The sequence below is a fragment of the Melozone crissalis genome, unplaced genomic scaffold, assembly GCF_028551555.1.
Source record: "Melozone crissalis strain CALT ecotype California unplaced genomic scaffold, PUWL_Pcris_2 ptg000092l_1, whole genome shotgun sequence".
NCBI lineage: Eukaryota > Metazoa > Chordata > Aves > Passeriformes > Passerellidae > Melozone > Melozone crissalis.
In genome coordinates, this window is record NW_026535869.1 from 1,649,881 (window position 1) to 1,668,082 (window position 18,202).

At 53.3% G+C, this 18,202-nt stretch overlaps 2 protein-coding genes across 4 annotated transcripts in view; both read right to left on the bottom strand.

Moving 5' to 3' along the window:
* Nucleotides 1-498: 498 nt before the first annotated feature.
* DLAT (dihydrolipoamide S-acetyltransferase) lies at nucleotides 499-10,271 on the bottom strand. Its single transcript, XM_054291483.1, has 14 exons — nucleotides 10,053-10,271; nucleotides 9,070-9,171; nucleotides 8,293-8,417; nucleotides 8,022-8,178; nucleotides 6,952-7,078; nucleotides 6,122-6,315; nucleotides 5,565-5,730; nucleotides 5,282-5,352; nucleotides 4,536-4,619; nucleotides 4,328-4,435; nucleotides 3,764-3,879; nucleotides 3,344-3,506; nucleotides 2,755-2,891; nucleotides 499-2,291 (listed from the first exon to the last, which is right to left on the bottom strand). Exons 1-14 carry the CDS (start codon nucleotides 10,269-10,271, stop codon nucleotides 2,162-2,164), a joined length of 1,899 nt encoding a protein of 632 aa, XP_054147458.1. The 3' UTR covers nucleotides 499-2,161.
* Nucleotides 10,272-12,586: 2,315 nt separating this feature from the next.
* Nucleotides 12,587-18,202, bottom strand: part of DIXDC1 (DIX domain containing 1) — a 33,909-nt gene continuing 28,293 nt past the window's right edge. For all 3 annotated transcript variants that reach the window (XM_054291493.1, XM_054291492.1, XM_054291494.1), the window contains 10 exons: nucleotides 17,657-17,761; nucleotides 17,183-17,236; nucleotides 16,589-16,681; nucleotides 16,440-16,511; nucleotides 15,871-15,957; nucleotides 15,587-15,748; nucleotides 15,425-15,491; nucleotides 14,549-14,657; nucleotides 14,253-14,361; nucleotides 12,587-13,412 (listed from right to left, as the gene is read on the bottom strand). In XM_054291493.1, the coding sequence (XP_054147468.1) occupies nucleotides 13,332-13,412; nucleotides 14,253-14,361; nucleotides 14,549-14,657; nucleotides 15,425-15,491; nucleotides 15,587-15,748; nucleotides 15,871-15,957; nucleotides 16,440-16,511; nucleotides 16,589-16,681; nucleotides 17,183-17,236; nucleotides 17,657-17,761 (939 nt within the window). In that variant the 3' untranslated portion in view covers nucleotides 12,587-13,331. The remainder of the gene's footprint in view (nucleotides 13,413-14,252; nucleotides 14,362-14,548; nucleotides 14,658-15,424; nucleotides 15,492-15,586; nucleotides 15,749-15,870; nucleotides 15,958-16,439; nucleotides 16,512-16,588; nucleotides 16,682-17,182; nucleotides 17,237-17,656; nucleotides 17,762-18,202) is intronic.

The following is an 18,202-nucleotide window of genomic DNA, read 5'->3' on the forward strand; positions in this document are numbered from 1 at the left end:
AATGTTTTAAATAACATTTTAAATAATAGTTTTAATAAATTGAGTCTTATTTATAATTTATTTTTAATTGCCTTTTAATTAATTGTTTTCCATAATTGTGGATATGCTTAGCCAGCATTTAGCAAAGCTGTTGTAAGATACATCTGCACAAACACAGCTTGGGAAAACGACTGAAACTTCTTGAAATTTTGGCAGATTTCACAACAAAAGCTCAAAGTGAAAATCTTTGGTAGGAGTGTGGTTAAGGGCATTTTTAATTCCCTTTTTACTCATGAGGTGAATATCTGAAATGCCTTTAGAGATGCAAGCAGGAAAGGAAGGCTGGAGGAATAGCACAAAAATGAGTAAAGACTGTAAATATTCAAAGAATAGTTGAATATTGAGTTACAGAATTTGTTATGTGCTGTAGTAAAGAACCACCAGTGCCCACATGCTTTACTGAAGGGACAGCAGGAACAGTGGTGATGTGTTTTTGTTAAATAAATAAATGGACAGGATGCCATGGTTAGAGCAGCTCTCTTCACGTATTTAATGCTGGAACAACCTGTCCCACACAGCCCCACGGGTGAGCAGAGCTGAGAGGAAGCTGCAGACAGCAAAAAGCAAAAGATCTGTGATTAAATCTCAGGTTAACAGGGTGAGAGGCTGCAGAGCACTGAGCCACAGCAGCAAAGCCACACACAGCTGAAGAGAAAAGCACTGGGACATGGTTTAGTAGTTGTCAATTCCCAACATTTAATGGAACATGGGTTCACTAGAGCCAGTCTGGAATCAGGGTATTTCAGGTCATTCAAGAAAATCCAAAATCTTAATGCACTCTTTTTTTTTTTTTTGCGCTTAAGCAAGGCATCACAGCAACCAGACACTAAACAGTTCCCACAAAAATATTTAATTTCCACAGTATTTTCTTTCAGTATCTTTAGTGAATGATGTAGAATTTTACAGGAGACAGTACTTAATGCAATATACAGAATAACAGGATCAGCCTGAACAACTTCTTCCTTTTTTTTCCAACTCTGCCCCCCTATTTAATTCTCCTGGTCACTCTGTCATTACTGCACGTGTGTCCTTTTTTTACACGAACATTTCCATGTGGAAAGTGGAATTTCAGAATGTTCAGCACTGCAGCCCTCGCAGGATACAATGCCTGGGGTAACTGGACACGAGTCCAACAGACTAGAGAAGCACCTTACATACAATATGTACATGGAGAGCACATTCTGCAGCTTCACTGGGGCTGGACAACAGGGACAATCCAGGGAAGGTCTGCGATTCCAGTGGATAAAGTCAGAGCTTCCTGTGTTAGAACGCCTGAAATGAAAAATCCCAAACACCCCAGTCCTCACATGATTCCCTTCCCCTGCTGGGGTTATCAGCGTGTGTGATTTGCCTACACTGCCTTCCAACACACGCTGAACATTCTGCAAACCAGTGACTTCCATGGCACCAGAGCCCAGGTTAGCTCAGCCACAGGAACAGCAGCTGCAGGGGTCCCACAGCAGAAGCAGATGGCAGTGAGAGTCCATGGGAGACGCACAGCATGTTGTTTGGTGCCCCAGAGCTGGGACCCACAGCCAGCAGAGCTCCTTCACCTCAAAGTGCTCAGGGAGCTCAGAAGGTCCCGGCCAGAGCCAAATTCCAAACAGGAATTTTGGAACAGCAGTGCTGGCCTCTGAGACTGTCCCCAGCCCTGCTGTGCCACCTCCCAGCCCAGAATGGGGCAGTTCCCTCCTCTTGTCCCTTCTGTGGCCATCGCACCTGCGCTCCTGGCGAGAGATGTTTGAAACTCCAGGCTCTGACGACACCGAGGTCATGAAAGAAAATGTTGGTGTGCAGCCCCTGGGCACCCGAGTTCAGAAGCAGCTGGCACAATGCCAGGATAATTTTGTTTTATTTAAAATCTGGGATGCTTAACTCTGTTTTGGAAGAGTTTGCAAGTTAACTAACTGTATAAAAATACAGTGTAGCTGTAATATTGCTCTGAAAAGCACTTTTGCAAACTTTTTTTTCTGTACAGACTGGTAAATAACATTACCAGATAATATAATACATTTTTTTAAATAAAAAAAGGAACTCTCTCAAAGTCTGAACACTAAAGTCTAAATAGCTTGTTTAAAACACAACAGTGTGACCCATGAAAATTCTGCTTTGCATGGTTAAATTATAGCAGCATGGTTACTGGCTTTTCAAGGAAGTTCTTGAACTCAGCAAGCCACTGTGCTCCAACTGCTCCATCCACAACACGGTGATCACAGCTCAGGGTGACAGACATCACGCTGGCCACGTCAAAGCTGGGAGAAAAACAACAAACAAAGGGTTAACACACCCCTCTGCAAGGCAGTGCCACTTACAGAGCAGGAAAGCTACTGGGAGAGCCAGGAATAGCAGCTGGTGCCTGGTGACAGATGTTTCCCCCAGCTGCACTGGGGAGCAGATCATGTTCATTCCTTCTCTAGGAAAACCAAGGAAGGAACTTCCCAGAGGCACTAAGAACACCTCTGTGTGCTCCCCTGAGGGCAGGGAGCTCAGCTCTCCTTGCCCCCACACAAAGGAAAAGAACCATTTTAGCTCCAAGCAAGGGGATATTAATACAGGATCCATCCTTGAGGATTTCCTGAAGTGCAAACTGAAGCAAGTACTGAAAGCACTGTGTCAACAATACATTTTAAGGTTTTTAAAATTATTATCTAATGTAGGTGTTAGGAAACTAGGCATGACTTCAGAGTTTGAGTCCAGGATCAGATGGAAACTCACCCTTTCTCATTATCAGCTGGCACTAGTATTTCTTTTGAGGAACCCACTGCCAGGATGCAGGCTTGAGGTGGATTGATTATAGCAGAGAAATTCTTAATCCCATACATTCCTAAATTGGAAATTGTGAAAGTACCACCCTGAAAGAAAACAAACACATTCAGGGGCAAACTCACAAAAAGTGGGAACATGAGGAGAGGGGGGACCTCATTCCAGTCTGCAGCTTCCTGAGGAGGGGAGGCTCTTTGGTGAGCAGGGACAGGATCCAGGGAGAGCTGGGGAATCTGAGTTGGAGATTAGGGAAAGGCTCTTCCCCACACAGGGTGCTGGCACTGCCCAGGCTCCCCAGGGAATGGGCACAGCCCCGAGGCTGCCAGAGCTCCAGGAGGGTTGGACAGCACTCCAGGGATGCCCAGGGTGGGATTTGGGGTGTCAGTGCAGCGCCAGGGGCTGCATTCCATGACTCTTGTGGGTCCTTCCCACTCAGGACATTCTGTGACTACTGAACAAGGCTCAAACATCACAAACCAGCCTTTGCTCCTTTCAGACAAGTCAAGAGCAGCAGAGTTTAACACCACCTGGGGTGTCTGACCTGGAATTCGTGAGGCTGCAGCTTGCCCTCCCGGGCTCTGGCTGCCAGGGAAGCCACGTCCTTGCTGATGGTAGCCAGGCCCTTGATGTGGGCGTTGAACACGATGGGGGTGATGAGCCCTGCGGGGGTGCTGACAGCCACACTCATGTCCACCACATGATTCCTGCAACACACACAGCAGCTGAAACACCTCCAGCAAGGCAGCAAACAGGAACAATAAAAACAGGCCAGACAACCCAAAATTAACATCAATTTGTGACAATTATTTCACCTTTTCCATCAGCCTTAGACTCGAAGATTTTATCACTTTAACAAAACCTCTCACCTTCACATCGTATTTTTCCCCTCCCTCAAATCCCAGAAGTTCTGTTTTGCCATGAACAAAGGAAGTTTCTGGCTGTGACCATGCCATAAACTTACTGCCTAATAACTGTGTCCATCCATGAAGAATTTGCCTCAGGCACTTTCAAGCATGCCAACGCAGAAGCTTTAATGATGAAATCATTGACAGAAAGCTTAATGTTCTCCGAGACCTCCTGCAAATGAAGAGATCCCAGGTGTCACTTTGTCCCCTGCACATCCCCCCAGTTAACAAGGGCAGTCACTGCAGTTCACAGGAAACATCAGAAAACAATTACACCACTTGTAAGCATTGAAATTCAAGGATAATTTAGAAGGTGAAAGTATTTCCTTTGTAATTTAAGAACGTAGGTTTTGTTAATGTTTAGTTTTTCTCAAACTTAGCTTGGAATTATTATTCTGCCTATTTCTTTTACCTTTCTTTTTATTAAAAATCTTTCTATCCTTTTATTTTCCACCTGAAATAATGAATCACCACCAAGCAGAGCTCAGAACAGCCCCTTAGGGAAGTCAGGAAGGAGCAGATATGAGGAAAATCTCATTCTATCACAGACAGTCCAGAACTGACCCACAAAAAGCACTGACAAGAATGGTTTTTTCCCAAGGCAAGACGCCAGAACTCACCTGATTGAGCTCCTTCCTTAGCACCAGGACTTTCCCCATGTTGACATCGATGGACAGGTAGTAGTGAGGTATTGTTTGTTTGGACTGCATCAGCCTCTGAGCAATGACCTGGGGTGTGCAGAGCAAGAGCACAGATCAGCCTGGAGCCCTCCCAGGCAGAACAGCGGCCCTGGCACACACGGAGCCCTGGCACACACTGAGCCCTTACCCTGCGGATGTTGCTGATGGGGATGTCTGTGAAGGTCCCCTCGGGTGCTGCTGCCACCACAGGAACTGCCTCCGGAGCTGCAGCCTGCAGGGAACACCAGCGTCACCCCAGAAACGCCCAAAGGGAGCTCAGTGCTGAGGCCAGGCTGCCCCTTGGGAAGAGCTGCAGCCATTTCCACCTCTCCAGTGCCCACCAAGCTCCTTCCAACCCCTCTGTTTGGTTACTAAATGCAGCACGGAGTGTTCAGCAGCTCAGCACTGAGGTGTGCGGCTGTGAAGCTCCAGCCCAGCCAGTCCTGCTCTGGTTGTTGCACAGACAGCAGAGCTGTGCTGGGGGCTCTCCCGAACTGCAGCACACAGGAAACACCTCCATCAGCCCAGGGACAGCACAAAGCACAGCACCAGAGCACTTCTGGGGCAGCACTGACAGGCTGGGCTTGGCTAGGTCTGCCTTTCCTTCTGACCCCCTGTCCCCAACAATCTGGCCCCGCTGGGACTGGGTGCCCTCAGCCATGAGGATTTAACAGCCAGAGGAAGGGTTGGGAGCACACTATTTTTGTTCTCAGTGGAATTTCAAAGGGACAAACAAAGGGAGAAGGCTTCACCAGTGCTTCTGGCAGGTTAAATTTCACAACCTTACAGTCACCACCACCCACAGAATCCAGCAATGCCAGTTCCATGCAGGAACTGCCCTTCCACAGAGCTTTCCATGCCTGTAAAATCCCTTCCCACAGATTTCCAGCCTACCACTGGTGCAGCCTTTGATGGCACAAATGACTCCACATCTTTTTTGGTGATTCTGCCATCTGGTCCAGTGCCTGAAAGGGACAAAGGAAAACGGGAGAGGATTTTGATTATTTCCAGCGTGGCTTTGCTTCTAAAGCAAAGTTTTATTCAGTTTTATTCAACAGAGAGAATCATTGAACACAACTGCTGGTTCACAGCTGCACAGTCAGGAAGAACAGGAGGATATGGCTCTACAGGGACAGAAAACTGACAGTGAGAGCAAAGAAGTGGAAAGGAAAGGTACCTTTCACTTGGGTAAGGTCGATTCCTTTCTCTGCTGCCAACTTCTTTGCCAGGGGACTGACCAGGACCCTTCCTCCTTTGCGGGGTGGCCCTGCTGAGGGGGCTGCAGGAGCAGGAGCAGCAGCAGGCTGGGCAGGAGGAGGAGCAGCTGCAGGAGTTGCCATCACCTTAACAGAGAATCAAAGCCATCAGTGGAACCCACGGCAAGAGAAGTGGCCCACCTAATTATCAATCAAGAGATAATGACTCGTGTGCACAAAGGCTCCCAGAAATTAAATCAGAAACTTGCTGGGAAGGAGGTCAGCTGAATAAAAAACCAAATAAAATACAGAACATTTTCAAGGATGAGGAATCAGAACTGGCACAAGCAACAAGCTGGGAAAAATTCAGAATGAATGAAACCTGCTGTAGGTCTTGGAGGGCAAATCAGTGATCACTTCTCAGCACAAGGATCAGCCTCGCACTCACAAATCAGAACACTCCTGCTGAAGCCTGGGCTTCACGCTGTCAACAACAGCTCAGTCAGGCTCCTCAGTGGTGCCCATGAGTTCTCCTTACCTGGGGAGGAGGAGGAGGGGGAGGAGGAGCCGGTGCCTTCATGTCAGTGACTGCAGCAGCCTGGTAGTCAGCAAAGGCTGGGATATCAGCCTCCTTCTCCACAATGATGCACAGAGGAGTTCCTAAGGGCACATCTCTTGTTCCTTCAGGCACCAAGATCTTTGCCAGGTAGCCTTCCTCCTGCACTTCAAAGCCTGCAGGGGAGAGAAACAAACAACACTGAGGAGCTGAAGGGCTGCTCCAAGTGCTGCTGCTGCTGGAGACTGAGAACCCTCTCCAGCAGGGAACCTCTCCAGGCACTTGCTAAGAAGGACTGATGAGATAATAGAAGTGTTTTTAGGAGCTCTGCAGTGGGATGGGATGTTAACAAAACCTGTCCCACAGCACCACCCCCTGAGCAGCCAGAGGAGCTGGCAGAGGCTGCTCAGGACCCTCCCAGGGCACCTCGCCCACCCCGGCTGGGCACTCACCAATTGTGGCCAAGGGCACCTCGCCCACCCCGGCTGGGCACTCACCGATTGTGGCCAAGGGCACCTCACCCACCCCGGCTGGGCACTCACCGATTGTGGCCAAGGGCACCTCACCCACCCCGGCTGGGCACTCACCGATTGTGGCCAAGGGCACCTCGCCCACCCCGGCTGGGCACTCACCGATTGTGGCCAAGGGCACCTCGCCCACCCCGGCTGGGCACTCACCGATTGTGGCCAAGGGCACCTCACCCACCCCGGCTGGGCACTCACCGATTGTGGCCAAGGGCACCTCACCCACCCCGGCTGGGCACTCACCGATTGTGGCCAAGGGCACCTCACCCACCCCGGCTGGGCACTCACCGATTGTGGCTTTATCTGTCTCAATCTCAGCCAGCAAATCTCCCTCACTCAGCTTCTCCCCAACCTTCTTCTCCCACCTCTGCACGGTGCCCATTGTCATGGTGGGTGACAGAGCAGGGAGGGTGATCTGGGAAGGCACAGAGCACAGCACAGTCAGACCCTGCTCACCACAGGGCTCAGCAGCACAGCCTGGACTCCTGAGAATGATGCCAGCCTAAGGAAGCAGCTTTAATGCACTCCCAGTCTGGCTCCTCTGTCCCTCTGTGCTGCTTTGGCTTCTGTTAGCAAGGCCTGAGCAGGAGAGCCAGCGAGAGCAGAGGGCAAGGAATGGATCAATCACAATAATCATCACTGCAAGGCCAAGGAAGGCTGCAGCAAGTCCCTTTGGTCCCTTTGTCACTGTGACACACAACTGGGCACAGGGGGTAATCAGAGGGAAGAAAGCAACTTTAGTAGCCAAAACACACATTGAGAAGCCATCCATTAATTATTTTATGCCTGACTTTGAGTGACATCTCACACAAATCAGTTCCCCCATGCTTTGGCTGTGGGATAGGGTTCAATATTCCAAATTTTCCTTTTCAAAGCAACCCCCTGTACAAAATGCTCAATTCCATCAGTGGATACACTTCAAAACCCAAGCAAAGCAAAAAGGTTCTACCCACAAACACAATTCATTATTGGTCACCCACGGACATTTCTGGTGTGGTCACCAGAGCACCACAGGCTGGAGTTCTGCTCTGAGATATGAGCAGAGCCTACTCACACTAAGCACAAGGAATTTTTACACCACAACTGTCCAAAAAATGCAAATTTGGCACATTTTTCAAAGCAACAACTCTGGAGGCACAAGTCTCTCCTCCACCAGCAGCTGGGATGCTGAAATGAATTCATTAAAAAAGCTTTCTGGGGTGTCCCCCAACACCTGCTCTAAGCACACCACAACTGAAGTGGCACAGTCAATAAATTCCCATTCCAGACAGTTTCTATGACAAAATGCCCCACAGGCAGCAATGCTGGGGCAGAAAAAGAGTGCAAGAAGCCTTAAAGCAGGAGCAGTGCTCTCTTACCTGCATGTGAGGAGGGTAAGAGCTGCCAGGGGCCTGAGGAGAAGGCTGAGGTGGTGGGGAGGGGGCTGCAGCTGGAGGGGGAGGCACTGAGGCTGCGGGGGCAGCAGCTGCTGCAGAATCCAGGGTGTAGTTTTTGAAGGCATCAATGTATTCAGGCCTAGAAGAACACACAGAGCCCCAAAGCCCATCAGGTGATGGTCTGTCCTTCACTCAAGGCATCCCAGAAGCCCCAAGAGGGGGAATTCACATCAAGGGTTAGGAAAATACATACTTTTCTACTGTGATACATATTACAGCCCCAATGGGAACATCCCTTGTTCCTTCAGGCACCAGGATCTTGGCCAGGTAACATTCCTCCAGGCTCTCAAAGCCAACCGTGGCTTTGTCTGTCTCCACCTTTGAGAGAGAACAGTAAATGGTGAGCCCAGAGCCTCCCAGTCTGTTGGAGGGTCACAGTTCTGGAAAAATCACTCTGAGGCAGCAGCTCTAGGGAAGTGTGCCCTCAAACCAGCTCTGAGAGGCTGACAGCCACTCCTTCCCACCAGCATCCCTTGGGATCCAAAATCTGCATTCAGCCAGGGACAGCCCCCAGGCCAGACATGCAGCTCAAGAGAGACAGCTCAGACTTAACCCCAGGATATTTCTGCTATAGATCCCTTTCAGCCCAGCCTGGTCCCCAGGACAGCTCTGCTATGAGATCCCCTATGAGATCCCCCTCAGCCCAGCCTGGTCCCCAGGATATTTCTACTATAGATCCCCCTCAGCCCAGCCTGGTCCCCAGGATATTTCTGCTATGAGATCCCCCTCAGCCCAGCCTGGTCCCCAGGATAGCCCCGCTATAGATCCCCTTCATTGATCTTGTCCCCAGGATATTTCTGCTATAGATCCCCCTCAGCCCAGCCTGGTCCCCAGGATATTTCTGCTATGAGATCCCCTTCAGCTCAGCTTTGTCCCCAGGATAGCCCCGCTATAGATCCCCTTCATTGATCTTGTCCCCAGGATATTTCTGCTATAGATCCCCTTCAGCACAGCCTGGTCCCCAGGATACCTCTGCTATGAGATCCCCTTCGTTGATCTTGTCCCCCTCCTTCTTCTCCCAGCGCGCGATGGTGCCCATCTGCATCGTGGGGGACAGCGCTGGCAGTGCCACCTGTGAGGGACAGGGCAGTGTCACAGCCAGGCAGCACACAGGGGACAGACACAAATCCTCAGCTCAGCCTGGATGTGGGGCACAGATCTGCTGCAAATCCCCAGCACTGCCCCAAGCTGCCGGTGAAGGACCCTGGCAAAGCCACGGTGGGTGCTGAGGGCAGAGGCTGTGCTTGCCCCATCCCTGGAAGTGTTCAAGGTCAGCCTGGGTGGGGCTTGGAGCAACCTGGGACAGTGGAAGGTGTCCCTGCACATGGCTTTAGGGTCCATTCCAACCCCTTAGCACTCCGTGATTCCCCCAAGAAAGGGTTACAGAGAGCCAGGGCTCGGCCCGGGTCTGCCAAGGGCCAACAGGGAGCTGGGATAAAGGACAGAGGTGATGGAGGGAGCACCCAACAGCCACGCAGGGACTTGAGGCTAAGTGGTGCCAAAGACACAAAAACCACCGATTTTCTCCCAGTTTGGGCGGCCAAGCGTTGGAACAGGATTACCCACAGAGGCGGCAGAATTCCCATCCCCGGGGGCATCCAAGAGCCGTGCGGGTGGGGGGCTCCAGCGCAGCGCTGGCTCGCTGATCCTAAAGGACTTTATCAACCTCGATGATCCCATAACTCAATCCCCGGGGCAAAGTGAGCAAAGTGAGCCGCACGGGGAGGGGACGGAAAACGGAGAGGGGAAAGGGAAGGAGCAGGGACGGGGAAAGCGAGGGGGAAAGCGAGGGGGAAAGGGAAGGGGAAAGCCAAGGAGGGAGGGGGAGAGCGAAGAGGCAGGGCGATAGGGGAAAGCGAGGGGGCAGCGAAGGGGCAAGGGAAGGGGAAAGTGAGGGGGAAAGCGAGGGGGACACAGGGGACAGGCGGGGCAGGCTCCGGGGGTGACTCTCACCTTCTGGTGCGCCGGGAGGCTGCAGCAGCGGCGCGGGACGAGCCGGGGCCAGGCCGGTGGCGGCAGCAGCGGGCGAGGCGCGGGGCCGCCCCAGACCGGGCCGCGCCGGGCCGGGCCAGCCCCGGCCCCGACCCCGGCCCCGAGCGCTCGGCGGGGCCGCACCAGGCCGGGCGGCCCGGCCGCGCCCCGGGACACGCGTCGCGCCAACACCCGCCACATGCTGGGGCTGGGGCTGGGCTGCAGCCGGGCTGGGCTGGGCCGGGCGCACCGGGGCCGGCGGCGCTCGGTGACCTCCGTGCGGGCGGCGCGGCGCGACACTGGGGCGGCCGTAAAGCGGCGGCGGGCGGGAACCGGCCCGCCTCAGCACCGCCTCAGGAACCGCCTCGGCACGGCCTCAGCAAAGCCTCGGCACCGCCTCAGAATCGCCTCAGGCCCCGCCTCAGACACCGCCTCGGCGCCGCTCTGCCCGGAGCGGCCAGTGTACGGGGCTCAGCCTGCCGAAAACGGGATATGGGGCACGTTCTGCCTCTGCATGGGGCTCAGCCTGCCGAAAACGGGATATGGGGCACGTTCTGGCTCTGCACGGGGCTCAGCCTGCCGAAAACGGGATATGGGGCACGTTCTGGCTCTGCACGGGGCTCAGCCTGCCGAAAACGGGATATGGGGCACGTTCTGGCTCTGCACGGGGCTCAGACGGCAGAAAATGGGATATGGGGCACGTTCTGGCTCTGCACGGGGCTCAGCCTGCCGAAAACGGGATATGGGGCACGTTCTGGCTCTGCACGGGGCTCAGCCTGCCGAAAACGGGATATGGGGCACGTTCTGGCTCTGCACGGGGCTCAGCCTGCCGAAAACGGGATATGGGGCACGTTCTGGCTCTGCACGGGGCTCAGACAGCAGAAAATGGGATATGGGGCACGTTCTGGCTCTGCACGGGGCTCAGACGGCAGAAAATGGGATATGGGGCACGTTCTGGCTCTGCACGGGGCTCAGACGGCAGAAAATGGGATATGGGGCACGTTCTGGCTCTGCACGGGGCTCAGACGGCAGAAAATGGGATATGGGGCACGTTCTGGCTCTGCACGGGGCTCAGACGGCAGAAAATGGGATATGGGGCACGCTCTGGCTCTGCACAGCTCCCTGAAAGAGGGACAGCCGCGGATCGGCTCTACTCCCCGGGAACGGCCCTTAGGCTGGGCCAAGGAAGGGGCTGTGGATGGGGCAGAACACATTAAATACACCCAGAGTCAGGGCTCCGTTCAGTCCTAAACTAAAACATACCAAGTTCTACCTCAAGCTAAGCAAGTTCTTCCCACGAGGGTGGGTTTGTTCTGAGGTGTGCTCTCGCTGCCATATCCCAGGCTTGTCTGTTTCACTGTTTACAATTGGTTTATTTCTGCCAATTTCCTCAGAGTTACTTTCCTGTTCCTATACTTGTCAACTTGATCTTGTAGCAAAATCTCTTCAAGTTATTTTAAATTGACATCTGTTAAAACTCATTTAAAATTGACACCTTTTGCTTTGATGGGGGAGAAACCTCACCAAAGCAAACTGCTCCTCTGGATAGGAGAGAAGGACACGAGGCTGGCCAACATCAGACCTTGAAAAGCTTTTAAATTTGCTCCATGAAAGTCCAGCCCGGGTGTGTGGCTGTTGCTGGAATAAAACCGATGAGTAAAACCCAAAGAATGAAACACTCGTGAGAAGTTTGCAGTTCAAATACAATTGATCTCAGTATCACAAGCCCATGCCCTCTTCACTAGAGACCATGCAACAGAGAAACTGTGTCCAGGGGAGAAAGAAAATCATTGTTTCTTTTCCAAAGGGATGTATTTCCCTCGTTAATTAACCTGTTCATGGATGAACTTTCCTCCCGCTGTCTGTAAGCAGAAAGTCACACAAATTGTCCAGAACAGGAGGCAGCTTGTGTTGTGCCAATGTGGCACAAAACCACGTAGGAACCTTGATATAAAACCCAGTATCAACCAGTTGGATTTCCATAATAAGATAAAATTACAAGGCCAGTGTTATGTCAACAGAAGACGATACAAAACATCTCAGCATCCACCAGGAAAGGAGTAAAACACAGTATAATGCGTGCAGAAATATACAGAGAGCACTTGCACTAGTATAAAAATAATCCACAGTCCTCAGACAAATGTGAATCGGTACAAAATAATTTCAAGAACAGGTTTACAAAAGGACATGTTAATATAAAACAGTAAAACCAGGTTGCCCCCTCTCCCAGCCTCATGCACAGCACACACAGACAGTCCCACAGGAGCTGGGAAGGAGCAGAGCCCATTTGACCTCCCAAGCCCACGGGCAATGTAGAGAAACAAAACCACAAAACCAAAGGGAAAACCCGTCCCTTGGGGGATTGTAGGGCTTGTTATTCCCCCAGCAGTTCTCTCCTGATCCTTCAGGACTCAGCATAGCCAGGAACTGGTGTGGGTAAGTGCTTGGTGGCCCTGGCAGCGGGGACAGCAGCAGGGGATGCCTGTGCACAGGAGGTGACAGCAGCGAGGAGGCTCAGCAAGGACAGTGGTGCAAAGACCTCAGGGAGCAGCTGATTGCAGCTCCCCCACCCGTGAAATCCTTCAGCAAACAAACAGCTCCAACATCCCACAGTCCCCAGAGCTGCAGAGCAAACCCCGAGGGGCTCGGAAATGGGAACAGCTTTGGGAAGTGGGGAAAGCAGGGCTGGGAGCCTGAGTTTGGGAGAAAGGTTGGTGAGCTTTGTTTCAGACCATGCATCAATCCTCCAGAGGACTCTTCCCCCACCCAGAGCAGGTCCTGTCAGCCTGCAATGTCCACAGAGTCACTCTGCTCCTGCAGGACAACAGCTGGTCCAGCTTCAGCTCCCACAATCCAGCAACCTCTTCTCCATGAAGGCAAAGCTTCGCATTTTCACCATCAGTGCAGTTTTCTGTGACAGCAGCACAGGAGATGCCCAGCTGAGCCCACGGCACACGGTGCAGGGATGGAGGAGAAGGGGGCAAAGCATCCTTAAGGCCTCCAGGACGTTGCTGGCAGGGCTGAGCCGAGTGTTTCTGTCCCACAGAGCCATCCCTGCAGCCTCAGGACAGCAGCTGCCCTCGGGCACGGGCACTCAGGTGCCAGCTGTCCATGCACACAGCCTGCACCACCCGTGGCTGGCACAGAGGCTCTTTTTTGGCAGCTTGAATTGGCCTCCTCCCAGCACTTGGGCTCCTTGGTCACTCTCTGAGCTCTGCAGACAGTCACAGGTTTCCATAGAAACAGGGCTTGAAAGCTCCATTAATTCTCCCCGTGGTCTTCTTCCACCCAGGCCACGATTTTCCCCTCCCAGCCAGGAATGATGTCGTCGTCATGGAACACCTACAAAAAAAAAAAAAAATTAAAGAAATAAAGGATTTCAGTCATGTCTGGGGTCTGGAGACAGGGTTCTGCAGTGTGAGTGGCATCAGGGGCATGAAGTCAAACCCTAGCTCAGATTTCCCAAAATAATCCAGGGAACACATGGCAGTGATGGCTGAGGTATGAGTCACATTTTCACAATTTAGGTAAATAACAGACCAGGCCTCATTAACCAATGAATATCAGGGTTATCATCGGCTGGTTTTTTTGACATTAAAGGTAAACTAAAGACAGGAATCACGCCTTTTCTGAGCCACACCACGACCTCCAGCTGCTGCTGCTGCCTGTCCCCAGAGAGGGTGGCCCTTTGCCCCTGCCCTAATCAATTTGTGAAGCAAGAACTGTCCCAACAACCTGAGATGAATCCAATCCACACCCACACCAGCCTGAGCACAACAGGCTGCACTGCAGCACACAAAGGGAACGATGCCACACACACACAGAGTTCTCTCTGAAAAACCTTCAGAGAAAAGGAAGAGATTGTATGCTTAATGCGGGCTCTCCCATTGCAATAGGGTTTATTAAACCTGCAGCCCAGAGTTTTGCTGTGTCCCTGGGCTGTGTCACAGGCTGGCTTTGCCCAAGGGGCTCTGCAGCTCCCAGGCAGTCACAGCCACATCCATGGAGCTGCTTTTGCTGAGGATGAAAATATTTTAGCACAACAGGAGCTTAACCCACAGCTGGGAAGGCAGACACTTTTGTTTGGGGGAACATCCACTATTTCATGAATTTAAAAGTGAGGTGACCATGGTCCCCAGGGCTGTGTGCTGACACTGATCCCAAGGCCAGTCCCACTTTTACCTCCTCCTTCACTGTGCCAAACTCTGGGTCCAGGGCTTTGAAGTGGTACCGATGGGTTCCTTCCCTATCAATGGCTGCCTTGAAATCCTTCAGAGTCACTTCCCCTAACCTGCAAGGGAAATAAATGCAAATGCAAAACACAAAAACAAAGCTCAGGGACCACTGCAGATAATCTTCCCCAGCCAACAGCATGAAATCCAGTTAAAGCACAGCAAACCTGTGCTGGCTGGGAGCATGCCCAGGAAAGCAGAGCGCTGGTTTTAGGGGCACAGGAGGCTTAGGAAGGCCAGGCTCACCTCTTTGGTATGCTGACCATGAAGGGGGTGAGGGAGCGGTCGGTGAAGTACAACACTTTGGTGCAGGCACTGGTGCTCATCACGGGCGTGCTCTGAGAGTGAGGCAGCTCTGCAAGGCAGCAACTCCCTGATTATCATCCCTTGTCATCATTATCCCTCCCCAGCTTCGCTTCCCTGCTGGCCAGGATGGACGGTGGTGCGTGGATTTTAATTTGCCCATTTGTGTTTCTCTCCGCAGCTCCTGCCTTGTTTCCTGCTTCCCCCCAAGAGCTGAAACAGAGGAACTCAACTCCACACTTTCAGTGCTCCTTTTATGCAGAAAGTACTTTGCACACATAGAAATGGGGTGTTTAAAAAGGAGATGTGGTGTTTCATTCTGTGGATGTGAAATGCAGTAAACACTGAGCAGGGAACACTCCTCTGTCCCCACTAGATGGTGCACAGCAGCAGAGCGCTGGGATGACATCCCTTTTCCCAGTGATTGCCATGCTTATTATTCCTGCTGCAGCACTGCCCAAGAGGCCCAGAGCAGCACTGTGATGGTGGATTTTATTTTTTTTTTTACAGAAAACCAGCCATAAACATGAGTCCCTTCCCTTTGCAGGAGCTCTGCTCCAGGGAGGATCCTGGAGGGGAAGATTCCCATGGGGATTCTACACCCAGGAACTGAGCAGTGGATTTGGGATTCCCAAGGGGATTCTACACCTGGGAACCTGAGCAGTGGATTTGGGATTCCCAGGGGGATTCTACACCTGGGAACTGAGCAGTGGATTTGGGATTCCCAAGGGGATTCTACACCTGGGAACTGAGCAGTGGATTTGGGATTCCCAGGGGGATTCTACACCAGTGGAAGGGCAGGATCTGCCAGGCACTTACTGGATTTGGGGGGCCAGGAGTCTCTGCACTCGTTGGTTGCTCTGCTTGCTGGCGATTTCCCCCTCACCTGGCGCACAAAGCCAAACAACAGCGCGTCACCTCCGCGGCAGGGCCAGGCTGGGGTGCGAGGGGCAGGAGCTGCGTCCCCTGGGGAGCCCTTACCCTCCTGTCCTGCCTCTTGTGCGTCTCCATGCGGTGCAGGCGCTCCATGAGGCTGGAGATGCCCTGCTCCAGGCTGTCGATGGTGTGGTGCTGCGGGTCGTGCCCGCTGAAGCTGTTCCTGAGGCTGCGCAGCGCGTCCCGCACCAGCTGCAGGTCGCTGGTCTGCCCAAAACAGCACAGCTCACCCCAGCCCGGGGCTGCCTCCCCAGCAAGGGGAAACCTCTCGGAATGAAAGAAAAATTCCAGGATATGTGGCTGGGAATGCAGCCCTAAGGGGCACTTACCCCTCGGTGGGCTGGGGGAGCAGCTCCTTTTCCTGCTGGCTGCAGAAAGCCATTGCTCTGGGCACTGTGACTGCTGAAAGCCATCACCTGGGCAGGGGAAGGTGTGTGAGGGTCAGGACCACCCCAAAAATCCTCATTTATGCACTTCAAAGTGAGAGGGAATGAGAGCTTTCCACATCAGGGATGAAGCTCCCATCTTCTCCCAGATAAAGACGCTCCCTAAAGCGTGCAGGGAATTCCTGCTCACAGCACAGACCTGATTCTTCACATAAAGGTGGAAAGACTCAATACCAGGGTCGGCAGGAAAAGGGGGAAGTAAACTGAGCTGTGGTCTAACCACTGGCATGGTCAGAGGTGAAGCTGGAAGCTGAGAAAGCCTCTTGTTGTCATCCCTGAGGATTCTGAGGCAAGAGGCTGAGCCAGAGTGCTCAGTGCTGGGGGCTCTGCCTGCCTTGGTCAGTGAGAAAGCAGAGCCAGACCTCTCTGGGATGGAGGGGAGGGTTCCTGGAGACAGACCCTGCAGGGTGCTGGGCAAACACCAGCCCAGGTGGAGAGCAAGGCTCCCGTACCTCCTCAGCCTCCCTCTTCATGCAGTGAGCCAGCAGGGCCTCCTTGTGCTCCAGCTCCCGCTCCAAATCCACCTGTGGAGGGGCAGCAGAGGAGTCAGCACCCCATGGGCCAGCCAGAGCAGCTCCCAGCCCAGCCCAGCCCTCCCTACCTGCTGGTAGCTGGCCTCAGAAAGCTGCCTGAGCATCTCATCCAGCTTGCTCTGCTGCTGCTGCAGGTGCCGCTCCTTCTGGCACAGCTCCTTCTGCAACACAGGGAGCCAGGGAGTCAGCAGGGCAGGAGGGAGGCTCTGTCATCTTCCCATGGCAGGGAAAATCCTGTCCTCTGCCAGGATCAGGTGGCTCGCACAGGGTGTGCTTTGCCAGATGTCACAGCTGAGGGTCAGAGCTTTTTTTGGACAAGATCAATCAGGTTTTTATTGCCCAAAGTCCCCTTGGCTGAAGAGCCGCTGCTGAGGTCACACAGCTGTCCCAGAGCACACAGATTCCCCAGGGATCAGACACAAACAGGGCACCCACCCTCATCTGCACAAGCGCTGGACACAGCAGCCACCACCAACACCCAACAATAAAAGATCTGCAGGAGGCCGTGGGGGGAATGCAAAGAATTCTGATCCCCCCACCTCACTGCAAACACCCCTGGCTCCCACAGCTCCTCCCCAGGGCTGTCCAAGTGCCAGGGAAAGAACAATCCCATCCCAGAACTGAAGATCCACCCAAACCCCCGATGGAAGAGGCTCCATTACTTTGTACTCTGCCAGGAGCCGGTTCCTCTCTTCAACCTTCCTCTGGAGATCAACCTGCAGGAGTAACAGCCAGGTGTGAGGCAGACATTCCCAGTGAAAACCTCTGCCCCTTGTGCTGAAGGGTGAGCAGAAACCTACAGAGGGCAAGGGAGCTGCTGTTTAGGGTGGCACCTTTGGACAGAGACCTGCACAGGGCAGGTGCCACCTGCTGAGCCAGGGAACGAGGAGGGACAAATGCAACAGCACTGGAAACCTCAGGGAAAGCCCCTCCCTGTCCCAGCTGAAGGTCCTGGAGGACAGGAAGCGGGAGTGAAGGCCAGGAATGTCCAGCCCCAGAGCTGGCCTGTGAGCAGCCTGTGCTGTGCAGAGACCTCTGGCTGCTCGCTCACTATCCCACGGCCCTGAAATCTCTGCTGCAGCCACCCCTGGGGCCACCAACCCCCCCAAACAGCCTCAGCAGCAGCAGGGACTCACGTTCTGGTTGTGCAGCTCCTCCTTGTCCATGCTGGCTCTCAGCAGCTCCTGCTTGAGCTGCAGCACTGCAGCGTCCTGCTGGAGCAGCCTCTGCTGCAGGGCGTCCTGGGGAGAGGTGACCTCTGCAGGAGGGCAGGGGGGACAGGGACCCCTGCCTGGGGCTCAGGGGCCACAACACCCCGTGGCCACCCAGGCCTGAGCTGCTGCCCGGGGCTCTCAGCCCTCCTGCCTCTCCCTTAGCCAAAACTGATTTCCCTGCCAACGCTCTGGCCACCAGCACAGAGGGATTTCTCTGCTTCGGCCTGAATTTCCCTCTCCAGAAGTGATGAGTATTGGCTGTGATGGACAGAACAGCTCTGGAGGGCGCTGAGCCCCGCGGCTCCTGCCCCAGCCACTCACCCCGAGGGCACAGAGAGGCCAAGACCAGCCCAGGACACAAGGAGCCTTAAGGCCTGAGTGTGACCCAGTTGTGCAGTGAAATCCTCTCGGCAGAGGCCAAAGTCAGCACTAATTCTGCACCTTTCACTCACCCAGAGCTGCACCTTG